The 15,627-nt window shown below is 40.8% G+C and overlaps 1 protein-coding gene across 1 annotated transcript in view; it reads left to right on the top strand.

Moving 5' to 3' along the window:
* Window positions 1-3,037, top strand: part of LOC310810778 (cadherin-7-like) — a gene marked incomplete at its 5' end in the record, with an annotated part of 79,525 nt that extends 76,488 nt beyond the window's left edge. Inside the window, one exon of the mRNA XM_083678629.1 lies at window positions 2,311-3,037. Coding sequence (XP_083534755.1) covers window positions 2,311-2,831 — 521 coding nt within the window. The 3' untranslated portion in view covers window positions 2,832-3,037. The remainder of the gene's footprint in view (window positions 1-2,310) is intronic.
* Window positions 3,038-15,627: the final 12,590 nt, after the last annotated feature.

The following is a 15,627-nucleotide window of genomic DNA, read 5'->3' as shown; positions in this document are numbered from 1 at the left end:
CGTTGATTGGTTAGAGCCCTCACCTCAAAGTTCCTGAGATGTGAGCCACTCACTCACATGGCTGTGTGTGTGTGTGTGTGTGTGTGTGTGTGTGTGTGGTGCTCTGTATTTCTATTAGGCTAGATGGTCATTAATCATAAGTTCCCTCATGAGATCACTTATATGTTATTATCATTTTTGGAAGACATCACAAAGTCTTCCATCCCTTCCAGTAAATTAGCCAGGGCAAAAATATGGTCATTTCAATCCTCTCTTTAGATGAATGGACCTTATGGTAACATCCACGTTTGGAACCACAAAATATGTTGACACATCATTATTTGATAATATGTAGTACCTTTTTAGTTTTGAGTCCATGTCAGGTAAGGCATGCACTTAGAGAGCAGGCCAATTAGAGAATTTAAGTAGCCTCTGCAGCTTCAGCCAGCTGTTGCCATGACTATTGTCACTTCACAACCTCCTCTGCCATTGTCTCTGTTTTTCTCTCTGTCTGTGTATCTGAAGTGACTACTTATGGTAAAGAAGATCTCTAAGAAGGCAAGTGATATACAGTAGCTGTATATGCACACTACTTTTTCTCCAATGACTGTGTCGGTTGCAGGGGAGGCTGGCAGAGGTAGAAATCACCTGTTTGATACCATTCCTCATTCCATTCTTCCGATTTCTCTCTCTCTCCCCGCCGCCCCCCCCCCCCCCCCCCCTGCTGTGCTCTTATCTGAAAATGTTGTTTTTATATTTCATATTTTACAGATATTGTCTCCATTGGAGGCACAAGAATGTAAGGACATACAGTACATGTGCTGTAGGAGGTCTGTGACCGACACACCAAGAGAATAGTCAGCCCTGAAGTAAAACAGAGCCAAGCAAGGCTAAACCCTGAGAAAAAGAATGAGAAAGGGTCTCTTTGCTACAGTTCATTATAATGATGTACACTAAGCAAGGAGAGGGCAGGCACAGAAAACTCTCCTTGCACAGCATTGATTGTGCTTGATGGATCGTTTAAACAATTCAATTACAGCAAATCCAGGATAACACAGAATTGCTCTTTTTTTCTGTTTGCCATTTTGCATCTGCAGTGTAAATCTGCTTTGGGTGTGTGTGTGTGTTTATATTAAGTATATAGATTTGTTAGAAAGTGTGGTGGTGTATAGGTCATTCTGACCACTTTATGACTACAGAAAGGACATTTGTATGCTTGGCCATCCACCTGCAGCCCCATAGTAAGGCATTGCCATTGGCTGTTGGCTTGGACCCAACATGTGACGCATAACGCCTTCTAGGTATTCAATCTAAAGAGCTTTGCTGGAAAGGACTGAACATATTCTCTTTCAATGTGCCATGTCGTAATTCCTTTTGGAAAAGCTCTTCAGAATGTAATGGATTTTGGAGTGCATTAAGCTACCACAATCAGAGTCGACCCATTCTCTTTATAAATTCTTTTAGTTTTCTCTTTCAACACAGTTTCGCGAAATGCATATAATTAAATACAGTATATACTGTACTGTTCAAAGCTCTGAATATTAACCATTATAAACGATGGGTAGAAATGCTTGCTAGTAGTGATGGTACAGTATGATGGTGGTATTGACAGAAACATAGTTGAGAACCACTCCTACAGTTGTACTACTGCAGTGGAGTAGACCCAGTCACTAAACACCAGCAGGCAGGGGGAGGGAGGGAAGGGTATCCATTCATCAGCGTCTCCTGCAGCCCTTTTCATGTGACACTGCCGCCCCCTCCACCTCCTCCATTTGCTCCCTTATTATGAGGTGTGAAGCGGTGTTTGCCTTCGGTTCCTGGGCCCCTCGCTCTGTAGCCTGAGGAAGCCAGATGCCCGGCTCAGGGAAAGAAATATGGGCCCTCAGAGCGATATTTCACTGGCACCCGTGCGACATTGATGGATGGAGGATCATTAGACATTTGCCAGTTTGCTTGGGTGCGGAGAGTTATTTTCAGCAATAATATATGGGAGAGGGAACAGGGATTGGGAGGAGGGGTTGATGGTACTGCACGTTCTCTCTAAGCAGTCCAGAGATTCCAGTTTGGGGAAGTTGTGTGCAATATGGAGGACAGAGAAAGATATGGAGGACAATTTTTGAGTTGTTTGTACTTCTGTAATGCATATGTTGAACACAAATGTGAAAGGCTGTGTATATATTTTCACATTGATGAAATGTTGTATGTCATTAAGAAACATTGTTTATGAACAAGTTCAAGTCTTGAAAACAATCGAGCAACGTTGCAAACAGTGTACTCCAGGTAATGAGTAAACATAAACCCTGTCCTCCTCCCCTCTCCTTGCTCTCCCAGTGTTAGTGCTGCTGATCGTGTCGATGCGCCGGCGGAAGAAGGAGCCGCTGATCCTGGAGGAGGAGAGAGACGTGCGGGAGAACATTGTACGCTACGATGACGAGGGCGGCGGGGAGGAGGACACAGAGGCCTTCGACATGATGACCCTCCGCAACCTCAATGTCATCAGAGACCCCAAGGTTCGGCGAGACGTCACCCCCGACACACCTTCCTTCTTCCCCTACCCATCCTCCTCCGTGCGGCCCGCCTACAAGACCCTGCCGGACAACGTGGTGTTCCGAGAGTTCATCTGGGACCGGCTGAAGGATGCTGACATCGACCCGTCGGCTCCCCCATACGACTCTTTGCAGACGTATGCCTTTGAAGGGAGCGGCTCTGTAGCCGAGTCACTAAGCTCACTGGAGTCGCTAAGTACAGACTCAGAGCAGAACTACGACTACCTGAGCAACTGGGGACCTCGCTTCAAAAAGCTAGCCGACCTGTACGGCAGCAGCAGTGATGCCAATAGCGTATTCTCATAGCCCTAAACTTTGTTGGTGTTTCCAGAACTTTGACAAAATCAACAATGATAATGAATTTTTATCTAAAGAGAGAATGAACTAATCTTCAAGTGCAGAGGAGGAGGCGTGATTTCTGTGACAACAGAGGTGAGATCAGAAAAAAAAACATCTTGACTTCAAAGGTTTGGTTTGTTTACCTCCCTTGTTTGGATTTTCAAAAATGTGACATGGCGAGTTTTGACACAGACTTCAAAAGGGTCTTGACTGAAAAGGGAAAACCTTGTGAGCAAAGACATTAAAAGGTTTCAGTGTTGGGCATAGCTCCAGCCATTGACTGTGTATACATGGTACAGTAAGTATCTTTACACGGAGGCACCTATTCTCTCGTTCCAGCGATGGGCACAGGCCCATCTCTTGCTTTGATGCATTCCTTTGCTCTTTTTGTTCTAAAAAAAGAAACCTTTTCCCCCCAATTGCTCTGTTACCAACAGCTAATGAGTAGAGTAGTCACTCAACTTTTAATTTGAAAGTCGTCAAGAGTGTCAATGTTTTGTTTGGAGTTTGCATAGAGATTTGGAAGGAAAATCGCATTTGGTCATGGACTCACAGAGACAAAGCCTAAACAAATAGAAGTCAGTCAGTCATATCTCTCAGTCAGTCATACATGTACCTCTCAATGCAAGTTATGACAAGTAGACAACTGTATAGATCTGTTGAAAAAACAATACTGCTTATTTGCTGAGGTAGCTCTGAAATCTGCCTGTGTCTCCAATGGAGTGTTCTCTGAGAAACAAGAATGCGATGTTGACAGTTTGATGTCTTATTCAATTGGTGCAGGAAAGCAACTCTCTTTCTCTCTTGACTGCGTTTTACAGATGTTACAGTGTGGTGTTTGCCTTTGAGTCTGTTTTCCTTAGGCCTGACTCTTTCTATTGCCAAGTCCAGTTTTATGTAATAATGATGTAATAACAATGATGTATTATGATTACCAGGATTCAGCTTTACAGTGAATACATTTTTTCCCCCCTTATTTACAGAGGAATTAGCAGTTAACGGTCAAACAATTACTCTTTAAAAGAGGTTTAGTGGACATTGTGTTGGATTTTGCAAGACACTTTCAAATTAGACTCTTATAAAAGGAAAACCTATCTAGATGGTTGTGAGTGTTGTGACTGAAATGAGTGGTGTAACAAATACATTTTCGTACTGTCGAGAATACTGCAAATCTGTCGTTCAAAAATGTCTTTGACAGAATGAAATCAAGGACACCCATGGCGCATATTTTGTTTATTGATGATAAAGAACAGCTGTATGACGATAATGTAGAAGGAAGGCAAAATAGTTATCTTTTTTTTTCAAAGGAAATATCTTTTGAACTGTTACCATTTGACGTCATGTTAATCAAAAAATGTATTCTTATTTATTTTGAAGAGGCAAAATAATGTGACAGATGTTTTTATCCTTTTTGCTGACAATAAAATGGACATTCAGTTCTGCAATAGACTGAGGGGACTTCTTTTGATTCTTTTGAACATGAATAACATCTATGCTATGTCAGTTTTTAATTATGTTATCAAGGTGAACCAGATAGGCTTTGAGAAAAAAATAAAAGGTTGTTTTTGAGGAGAGATACTGCCTCTTTGCCTGCAATGAAAATCAGTAGCGAAAAAACATATTTCCTTTGCTTTTGCAGAACTCAAGGAGCCAGATGGGGGGTGTAGAGAGGGAGGAGAAAGAGAGAGAGTTTTCTGTTTGTTTTGCGTCTCTTTCTCGATGAGGCTTTGTACTTGAAAGGCCCGTCTGAGACAAAGAGGCGGGCTTGACGCTCTGCAGAGGCGTGTGTGATGAATGGCCCATGCACTGTCGGCCTTCTTAAAGAGCCGTTTGCAAATTAGCCAGGCGTTCCTCCTCTGGTAGGATCAAGCGCCCTTTCTGGGTGTGTGCAAATATTTCTGGTGAGCTCATTTGAAGACTGACATTCACTCACACACACACACATCCGTATGGTGTACGTGCTCTCTATATGCAGGTGTTAATGTGTGTGTGTGTGGTTGGTGTGATTGTCCTTTGTGTGAGCTAATGCGAGAGACAGAGAAAAAACGTGTCTGAGTGCACGTTATTCACTCATTAGTAACACATGCAATAACCTCATACTGCTAACCACCATTTCCCCTCTATTATCTATCATAACCTAATGTGTTGACCCCATCAGTAATGCAATTTATTTATTACTTGTTATTTTGTCAATTGGTCTATAGTAAAGATAATGAAGATTTGGGGGGATTTCCTGATTGGTAACTAATGAATATGGGATAACAAATAATAATAATAATTGGTGGGTTGAATGTTATTTTTAACTCCAGTGTCAACTTAATCTTAACCTCTGGAACCCCTAGCTTAATCAACTCAATTTGTTGCAGTTGCAGCAAGTTTTACAAACCAGTTCTACAATGAAAAATGGGAGTCTCAGTTTGATCAATGTCCACAAACCAAACAGTGTACTCCTCCTGATGAAATGAAAAAAGTTCCATTTAAGATCCAGCCTGCATGATTAGATAGAGCCTAAAGAGAGGGTCTCAATTATATTGTCATGGTCTCCATTTGTCATAACTGAATTTGGAGAATGAAAGTTGGTGAGATTCTTGTGTACTGTATGAGTAGTTTCCTCAGTATTGATACAGTCGTGTGATGCAACATGGAGCAGAGAGGCTCCTCTAGCTCTTTCTCGACAGCTCACCGAGATGCATGAATACAATTGACAGTACTGCAGTTCATCGTGATGCAACACATTGCAATGAGGTTGTTATGCATTTTCACTTGGGCCGGTAAATATGCCGTCTCCTTACAGGTATTGACATAGTTTCCGAAGCTTTGAAGAAAGGCAAAAGGGAAAACATCTGAGGAACATGAACCATTGGCCAGGAGTAACCAAGATACAGTATAAGCATGTGTGTTCATTACAGCTCAAGAACTAACTGTGCTTCTCTGTCCTGGCCTTTACAAAGTTTTTATGCTTGAAAACAGAAAAAGAAGTCTTAGAGAACCCTATTGAGCCTTCACAATCCAATGCACTGACTTATATAAATGAAAACAAGTGTTCCTAAGGTTCAAAGTGTTATAAGAAGCAAAACTCCCTTCAAAGCCTTTGATGTACACAGCATTCCATATGACATTTCTAATCAATCATATTATGGCAAAAAGATTATTATGGCACACTGCATGCTTAAATAAGAGTAATACAGTCTGAGTGTCAAATCTCAATATATACAGTACCATCCTGACACATATACTGTAGATGGTGATTAATCGACATTTTCATATGACAGTGTCTTCCGTCCATCTCAAGCTCCCTCCCCAAAGAAAAGACGAATCCAGTTTGAGTGTCATACATGTGTCATAGACAAATACAGTAGTGTACATCAGTCACAAAGTGAGCCAACTCATCAGAGGGCACATAAACCCATGAGTATAATCTGACCATATTAAAGATTTCTGCCTGCAAACGACATAACAATCGTAACACCCTTTTAGTGTTTCAATACATTGAAAACGTTATCGTCCTCCATAATGGAGATGGTATTTTTTTCAAATCCATTGTTGACAGTGAAAGTGAGCAGACTACAGAACACACCTGTCCATCAAAATCAGGAGAAAGTGTCTTGAACGCCCCGAGCCCTGGGGCACTAAGGAGCAATCAGGGACACGTTGCTATCAGGGGCTCAATCCGGACCGCTGCAGATTACGCCTGCTGGCTCCTGCAGGCTTGGTTTAGGGGTGCAGCAGGCGCATCTGGGCCCTTCACATCGCTCTTATCATAACCCTGCATCACCAACAAATTGCTCTGACGCGGAGGGGGGCATTTTGAGAGGAGGGACACCTTCCTCAAATTGTCTGCTGGAACATTGCTAATAGAGTCTGACCTCTTGGCTGTCTGTCGCAGAAGTCATTTGCTCTAATAGCCTTGTCATCGCACATGCAGTTGGATGGGGCAGACAGTGGTGTACAACTGCTGTCTCTCTAATCATTCACTGTCTTATTATTCTCTAACAGTGTATTTTTCTGTTGCTAAAGCAATCTTCTGTATATTCTTCTATTTTTACATGGATTTTGTAAAAATCAAAGAGTGCTGTCTATGGCTGTCCTTTGTTTCTCAGTCAGTCTTTCCCGGTAAGGATAAGCAAAAGTGTCTGCATTCCATGTTTGTCTTTTTCCACTGCTCCTCATTCTACAGTTTAATGATGCACAGCAAGCAAACCTATCATTTGAGGCGATGGAAACGGATAACATTGTCACAATCAAAACAACATTTTCAACAGAGTGGAACTCAATACGTGCTCTTACACCTTTTCATTAGAGAAAGAAGAGTTTTTGACCATTTTTAAAGGACACCACCATCTGAATAATCCCATTTTTCATTGGAGGCTGAACATTTTGCTGGAATGCAAGTTCAACTCGAAAGTCATCTGGGGACTCAGTCCTCACTTATTTATGCATTCAAGTGAATATTTATTTCTAAGATTACCCGACATGAAACAAAACTCAAAAGCTGAAGTATTAAACTTTTTCCTCTCCCACTGACAAAACATCCCAGCACTACCCCTGGCCGTCCATCCTATGGTGCCCGCCTATGGCAGCCAGACGGGGCTACAGCCCAAGCCTAAGCCTCTGCTGGGTGACTTATTTTCTCTCGCTGGTCCTTTGAACGAGAGAAAAGGAGGGAAAGCAAGATCAAAGGGCCTTGCAGCGCCATGTTTTATTCTCTGTCTCTCTCTTTCTCAACACCGCTCACAGTTCTTGCACCTTCAGCGATAGCGAAACGTCAGGCCTGAGGGCTATGTACGGTTCCACCCAAATTAGACTGGTCCCAGACCTGTGCAATATAAATAATTCTCTTGTGAGGTGTGGGCGCAAAAGCTTACTCCTTGGGCGCCCCGGGTACAAGAGGACTCCAAAAGTAGGCCAAAGACACAGAAGCAGTAAAAAAAAATTAAGAAGAAGAAAAAACAATGAGAATTTAAATAGACAAAAAACTTCAAATGAATTCAAATTTGACCTATTATCGAAACATGAATTTCCTTGAAACATGGGCCTTGTAGCAACTTAAGATATACTTATTTATCACAGTGGAGAGGGCACTGAAGACAGGAACTGAAGAAATTAGAGGCCTTTTAGTCATTAAGCTCAGCGATCATTTTAATTATCCGTGTTGGCTAAGAGTTGTAGACAATGATGAGGCATCAGATAGGGCCTATTCTGTACACAGAGTGATAGGTTATGGACTTATGGAAGTGAAAACATTTGGAAAAAAAACACTTGGTATTTAACTTTGCAAGAAGTGATATGTGCCAAAATAAGTAGGAAGTTGTATTGGTGTGCAAAATATACTTTGGAATCCAAAAATGCCTTAGGACAGGAATGTAGTATATGACTGCATGAGCATTGACTGTTTTTTATAGTTAGAATTATGTATAAATGGCAAACAAAATCACCATTACATTTAAATGATTATCTGTTGCTGATGATTGAAAATGAATAGAATGTGTCTATTCATCATTCCAAGACATTCCACTGAAAGTAGATTCTGCTTCCTCTAAGAAATCTTTGAAATCGAGATACTTAATCAGTGTTAATACAGGAATATGGTAATACAATATTGTGTTTATGTCTATAACAGAAATGATGAAGAAAAGCGTATTTACATTTGTAGAGCAGCTGAAACAAGAAATTATGAGTAATGAGAAGACGATTCACAGAAACTCTTGTCATAAGATTGTCATAAACATGTCAGAGCAACATCAGTATTAATGAGACATAATCGACAAAGGCCCAATTAGCGGTACGTTGGTACTGTATGTTTATCATCATTAGCCAAGCCTGGGTTGATTCTTATGTGTGGGTGGCATGTGTGTTTGTTTATCATGTAGACATGGAAAACAGTTACACGCAACATGGAACTGCCGCACAATCAATGGGATCTGTTCCAGTATGCAAGCCATGGGGAGGGTCCACAGGACCTAACTGATGCTCAGAAGACTTGGGAAACTGACTGGAGGGACAATTATGACTAATGACACAAAGATCCCAAATGGTAACATTTAGGAGGTTTTACACGTTTCTTGTGTCCCACTGTCAGTTCAAATTCTTAAAGAGGTTGAACATATCACCAGAGCAGTCTTTACCAGCCAGCCTAAGGGACTCAATTTCCTCAGTAATGTTGCACACGTCAGTTGTGTATTTAACTTTTCTGTAAATAGTTTATGATACAGTACATTTCTCATCTATGTTTTAGTCATTTTAGTCATTTAGTCATGTCAGTAAAAAGCTCTGTTCTTATTGGGTGCAATGTAGAAACATAAAACAATGATATGCATTTTGTTGTGATGATACATTTCTCAGTAGCTGTTACTGTGTTAACTAGATACTGCACTTCTGGCTGTATTTGATAATAAGGACTATACACATTTGACAGAGAGCATTGTTATGTTTAATTTGTTTGCTAATATACTTATTTGGAAGTAAATCACTCTCTCAGTCCAAAGTATCAACATTTTAGTCTCACCCTCATTTATTTGTTGCTGTTGCTTAATGATGTGATTTCCACAGTGCAACCAGGGTTTATTCCTGTAATAAAACTGTTGGGGGACAATGAGGAGGTGGAATTATCCTGGTTGTATTTAATTGAGTTTGACCAGGTCCCGGCACCGTGTCGGTGCCTAATCTCCCAGCTGTGGTGTCGTCTGGCTCTCTCTCGGGTAGACAGGGGGAGGCCGATAAACTTTGCTGCTCTCGCTCGTACCTGCACACTCCACCCTCTGCATTATTCATGATGCGGGAGACTAGAGCATCTTCAAATGGCCTGTCATTTCCTTTTACCCTCCATCACAATGGCCATATGCTGCCGCAGACACTGGAGAAGGCCGGGGGGGGAAAGCAATCCGCGAGGCTGAGCGTGCCCAAAACCCCAACACATAGGAAGATGAGCAGGTATACATAGGAAGATGAGCAGGTATACTCACACAAGGGCATGTGGCTATATTGCAGGCAGGTAAGATACCAGGGAATTCCTACGTGGAGTAGCTTTGTGAGGGAGTAAACAGAGTATTGTGGATGTACCAACCCCCCTGTACCAACCTCCCTATACCAACCTCCCTGTACCAACCTCCCTGTACCAACCTCCCTGTACCAACCTCCCTGCCAAGCTGAGGTGAGTGTCCACAGGTAAGATACCAGGGAATTCAAAATATGCCATGGCATATTTCAATCTTGTGCCATTCATTACCCCGTCCCATGGTTTACTATACTGTTACACCTCCACAAAGCTACGTGGAGTAGCTTTGTGAGGGAGTAAACAGAGTATTGTGGATGTACCAACCCCCCTGTACCAACCTCCCTATACCAACCTCCCTGTACCAACCTCCCTATACCAACCTCCCTGTACCAACCTCCCTGTACCAACCTCCCTGTACCAACCTCCCTGTACCAACCTCCCTATACCAACCTCCCTGTACCAGCCTCCCTGCCAAGCTGAGGTGAGTGTCAGTAGCTGGTGTTGAAAAGTTATGAGTGGAAAACAAACATAATGAGATGAAGTTTTAACGATTATTGTCAATGAACCACTTCATTGTGCATCCATTCATTTGAAAACAAGCATTGTAGGATATGTGACATTTTGTGACGTGAGATAGGCATGGATCATTAAAGCTGGAAAACATAATGATTCAGATAAGAAATGGTTTGGTGTTACATTTTATACAGTATGTCTTGTTTATGGGAAGTAGGTATGGAGGTACATTAGTAAAACTTTTAGATTACCAGTTATCTTATATAGTCTTCCGTGCTGTTCTTTTCATTGGCTGCTACTTTATATGACATCTTGTCAGCTACCTTTGAGACTTCACCTTCCAGCGTGGTGTCCTCCATGTTGTATTTACTTTGTTTATTTGTGTGACGAAACCTCTCAAGGCATTTTCCCCAGAGGAAATTGGGATTGCTGTCATAAGGCCTCCCTAATGCCTGAAAGTCGACATTAACATATCATTAGCTCTTTCTGGGACCGTTCACTCAGAAAATTAGTGGTCTCCAAAGACACTCAGCTCTATCAAGATGGAAAAACACTGAGATGATGTTGGCTTCTTGTAGCTCTTTGAGTTCATTTCAAACCCTGCTCTACTAGCAAACCAGAGAGAGGCAGAAGCCAAAATACTGTATGAAACTTTACAATGGAAGGTGGTGATTCCTCAGAATGTATTTCACATTTGCTGTTGAATTGAATGGCAATTCTTTCACATCAACACCTGCATGAGGTCTCATAATGTGAAATGTGAATATAAGCTTAGATTTTGCAAAATACTTTCACAGATAAGTACCTGGAAACATGTACTTTCTCAAATACATGATTATAATTATCTTTAAGTCATTTACTTTAATGTCTTGAAATAAATGTCAGTAAAGAATAGAAAAGTAAATAACTGCTTCAATATCTAATGATATGGCACCTGCGACATAATTGCTAAGTAGCAATAATATGACCAATATATCAAACGTAATATCTTATTTAGATATTGTTAATTGCTCAGTCTATTGTATGTAACGTCTTTCCTTCTACATGGTATCATTTCAACTGAAAAAATAAGTGAGATAAAAACAACTCCTGAACAATCTATCTATAATGTATCTGCAGTGTAAGCAGCATCCTGCAATTACCTGAAAGATATAAACAAAGAAACGTGTTTGTGTTGTTCAGGTGTGTTCATCCACTACATACTATCTCAAAATATGTGTGTGTGTGTGTGTGTGTGTGTGTGTGTGTGTGTGTGTGTGTGTGTGTGTGTGTGTGTGTGTGTGTGTGTGTGTGTGTGTGTGTGTTTTCAAAGGCCAATGTATGCCAGCAGGCGGTACGACTACAAAAAATACTCTCAAATACCATTCTACATCCAAAAACCTTCTGTAAAAGAAAAACATGATCTTTGTGTACACAAATGTCATGATTGTTTCTATGTATTGAGTGTATAGAGGATGGTACAAGTGCTAATATTTGGAAATGTTACAACATGTTATGTGTATACTCTTCAATAATATCAGCTGACAAAAATATTAATGTTCTAACCAAAAAAAGCTCTCCATTAGTTACATAAGCTGACAGAACATTTAAGTCTATGTACTTAGGAAACATATACAGTAGTATCTAATTGGGGACCTGGTTAATGCAATGGCCAAAACATTACACATGGGGAGTCACAGAGTAAAAAGGTTCCTCCTGTAGATATACATCCCTTAGAGAGACGGAGTGGCAAGTCTGCCTGATCTCTCCTCAGCTGCATTTCAAAGTCGACGGACGAGGAAACTGATCTATTTCCCCGTATCCTGCAGGACATAGATCTGCATTTCCTCTGCTCTTTGATGAAGCAGCAGCCAAGCTGTCTGCTTCCATTAGCAGCCTCCCTGATTTTCCACCGCACACTGACAACCGTGTATATGTGTGTGTGTGCGTGTGTGTGTGTGTGTGTGTGTGTGTGTGTGTGTGTGTGTGTGTGTGTGTGTGTGTGTGTGTGTGTGTGTGTTTGTGTGTCTGTGTCTGTGTGTCTGTGTGTTTATATGTGTGAGTTTTGAGAGGAGCTGAGAGTGAATTTTAGTAGTGCTGCTTGATTTACATATTTGAGACTTTTTGGACAGTCAGAAGGATTTTGGGTGGAACAAATTATCTGGATGGAAAGTTGTTGATGAGTAAGATAGAAACCCAGAGAATGTTTTGAGAATGGTTTCTCTTCTTCCAGTATGCAGAGAATGCAAAAAGAAAATGACATGGCAATGTCTTGCTTTGTGTATCACTATCATTGTTTTTTATTGTGGTCTTTCTCAACTATTTCAGTGGAAAGCTTTTGGCTTGGTTTCTTGACTAGCTCTGGCAGTTTGTGGCAAGCAAGATCACCAATTATTACTTTGTTTCATACCCAATAAATATATAATATCTAATCACTCACTTCTTGGAATAGTCATGTTTAAATTACAGTAGAGTTGGATTTACATTGCAGTGGTACTGTAGTTAGTTGGTGTTGTCAGTGTAGCAGCTTCTTCAATGTTTTGGGAAACTTCTGCCATCAAGATAGCAATTTGATAGCAATTTGTTAGAATATTGCTCTGTACTGTAAGAACAGTAAAGCAGGATAATCGGTTGTCTCTCTCTCTATCTATCTATTTCTGTATGACTGCAGGATACACAACATCGTCTCTCTCTCTCTCTCTCTCTCTCTCTCTATCTCTCTCTCTCCTGTCTCTCTCTTTCTGTATGACTGCAGGATATACAACACAGCACATGACAATTAATCAATCTGACAAAAAGAAACATTCCTACAAGAATCTAGACAACAGCTGCCTGGGTTGCCATTAGTTTGTGTGAGATACGTTTGGGGTAAATGTTTACCTCGTCGGCTGCAGAGTACCAGTGCAAACACAGCCCAGCCTCGGTGTGTGAAGAATGCAAAATGTCACCAGAGCCTTGTCACACTTTGTACAGTATAATGATCCAAACATCTTGAAGGGCAGGACAAGAAATCCTCGCCACTTTATTTTGGCTTCCTGTCGAGGTGTATACACAAGGACGGTTAACTGCGATAAATTGGGCTGAAATTGGGCAATGAGTTCCGACGCGCTTGTAATGTGGCTTAAATTGCATGCCCTTTCAGGCGCGGGGGGGGGGACAAACCTGCTCAATGTCAGTGTACTCCCCCCACATGTTGAGTGCTTAGTTTGCCATGCAGTACAAGATCTCTGGATCTGCTTAGTATTCATGTACTTGAGTTTCCTAAAGGTTACCAAACCTAATTAGACATTTATGCAGGATCTTCAAAGGTCCCTCCGTTATTAATGATGTGCTACTTCTGAGGACTGCATCGATGGCTTTTTTTCTGCCTGTGAGGACGCATGCCTCACAATATGCACATACACAATGGAGATGGAGATGACCATTGGAAATATTAAGGATGAGGTTAGATTGGTTGTTGGTTCGATGTGAGCACATAAAGAATTATATTTATTTGTTCATGTTATGTAATGCTACAGACATCTGAGGCCCCTGGTAGAATTAATGTGAAATCAGATCAACATCAGATCAACTCATCTAAGTTTCAGTCATCCCTCTGCCTCTTTGAAGTGGAGACTCAACTTAGAAAAGGGCCCGATAACTCCGTCTCTCTCTGTCCTTTAATGTGATTAACTCAATTTGATTGGCAATTTACTGTGCAATTACAGAGGCATGTTTGCATTGAGCCTCAGGTAACTGTAAATGACAAAACATTCCAAATAAAATTAAATTTCCATTAGTTATTTATATTCTGACTTTAATCAATTATGAATGGCAGCTAATTAGTGGTGTGCCAGACCCATTTCTCCCCTCAATGTCAAAGTCTGCATTGTTGCAGCAGTATATTGTATGCCATACAAAGTATAATACGTTGACAAAACCCTCCTTGTGTCACAGATGTGGATGTGGTTCTACTGTGGAGACTTCACTAATCATCTGTGAATGTAGGAAATTGTGTGTGTGTGTGTGTGTGTGTGTGTGTGTGTGTGTGTGTATGTGTGTGTGTGTGTAATAATAAGAAGGCAAGTGAAAATGAAGAGGGGCTAAAATGTGTGAGTCATTTCTCATTTCCCTGCTTCACTGCACGTCAGTAGAAAGCCCTGCATTTTGAATGATGGCCCAAACAAGAAAAAGCGAACAATAAACCCTATGGCTCTCAGAGAGAAATAGGGAGAGAGAGAGAGAGGGGGGGGGGGGGGGGGGCAAATAAGAAAGAAAGAAAGAAAAGTAAATCTTTAATATCAATACATTGATGAGGCCATAGACCATACCCAGAAAGTGGAAAATAATACAGAGAGAAAAAGTCACCTACAGTTATCACTAGGGTAGTTTTGTAAGGACCTTTCAAAGGGTTGATTTAATGAGAACGTATCAATCCGTTAGCAGGGAGAAGGCCTTGACAGCAACCTGAAAGTAATCTCTTTTTTATTAATGGGACTTTTCTCTTTGGAGCCCAAGCCACCGCTATCCCATAATAGTATTCCCACAGTATTAACCTAAGGTAAGAACAATATGAAATTACATCATGGATGTATGAATTTCGGTATGAATGATGACTGATTTGCATTTTCTTTGCTCAATAGGGCTACTCTCAAAAGCAAATTATGGCTGAATGAGCTAATTTCTGATCATGGCTACATTTGCATATCAACATATATCCAGCCTTTTTAGTGGTATTGCTTTAGAAATCTGAGCTATGCCATTGTCATCCTGATGAACAACATTTGTATGGTCAAACATTGCACTTGAGATAAAATCCTACACTGTCCTACACTGGCAAGCGGTATGGTATTGTACATAGGCTATGCAACTGTCATTGAGAACATTTACAAATTACAAATTACAATTTAGGCCACTATTCTTGGTTACATATTTCATAGACAGAGAGGAAGCGCAAAAGGCAAGGTAGCCACTGAAAACCCATTTCCAAAACATGGTTTTGATTGCATAATGTTTTACTGCATTTTCTGTATGATTTTACTCAAGCTCACATGGTCTGAGGGATCACTGTGTAATGACTCTCAGATAAAATTAATTTCTCCTGGTGCCAGTTTAGCAAAGTGTACACCCAAGTCGAGTTAAATATTGATTTTAGAAATACATATTTTAAAGCTACTCCTGAATATACATTATACGCCTGGCTATTGACATTTACTTTTAGACCCTTATTAGTTTCTATGAGACCTAATTTAATCAGCAGGGATCATATGACACCTTGAGCAGAAGTTTCATTTGTCT

The sequence above is a fragment of the Argentina silus genome (genome assembly GCF_951799395.1).
Source record: "Argentina silus genome assembly, chromosome: 1".
Taxonomy (NCBI): Eukaryota; Metazoa; Chordata; class Actinopteri; order Argentiniformes; family Argentinidae; genus Argentina; species Argentina silus.
The sequence above is the reverse complement of the archived record's forward strand: the minus strand, read 5'-3'. Positions and strand labels throughout refer to the sequence as shown.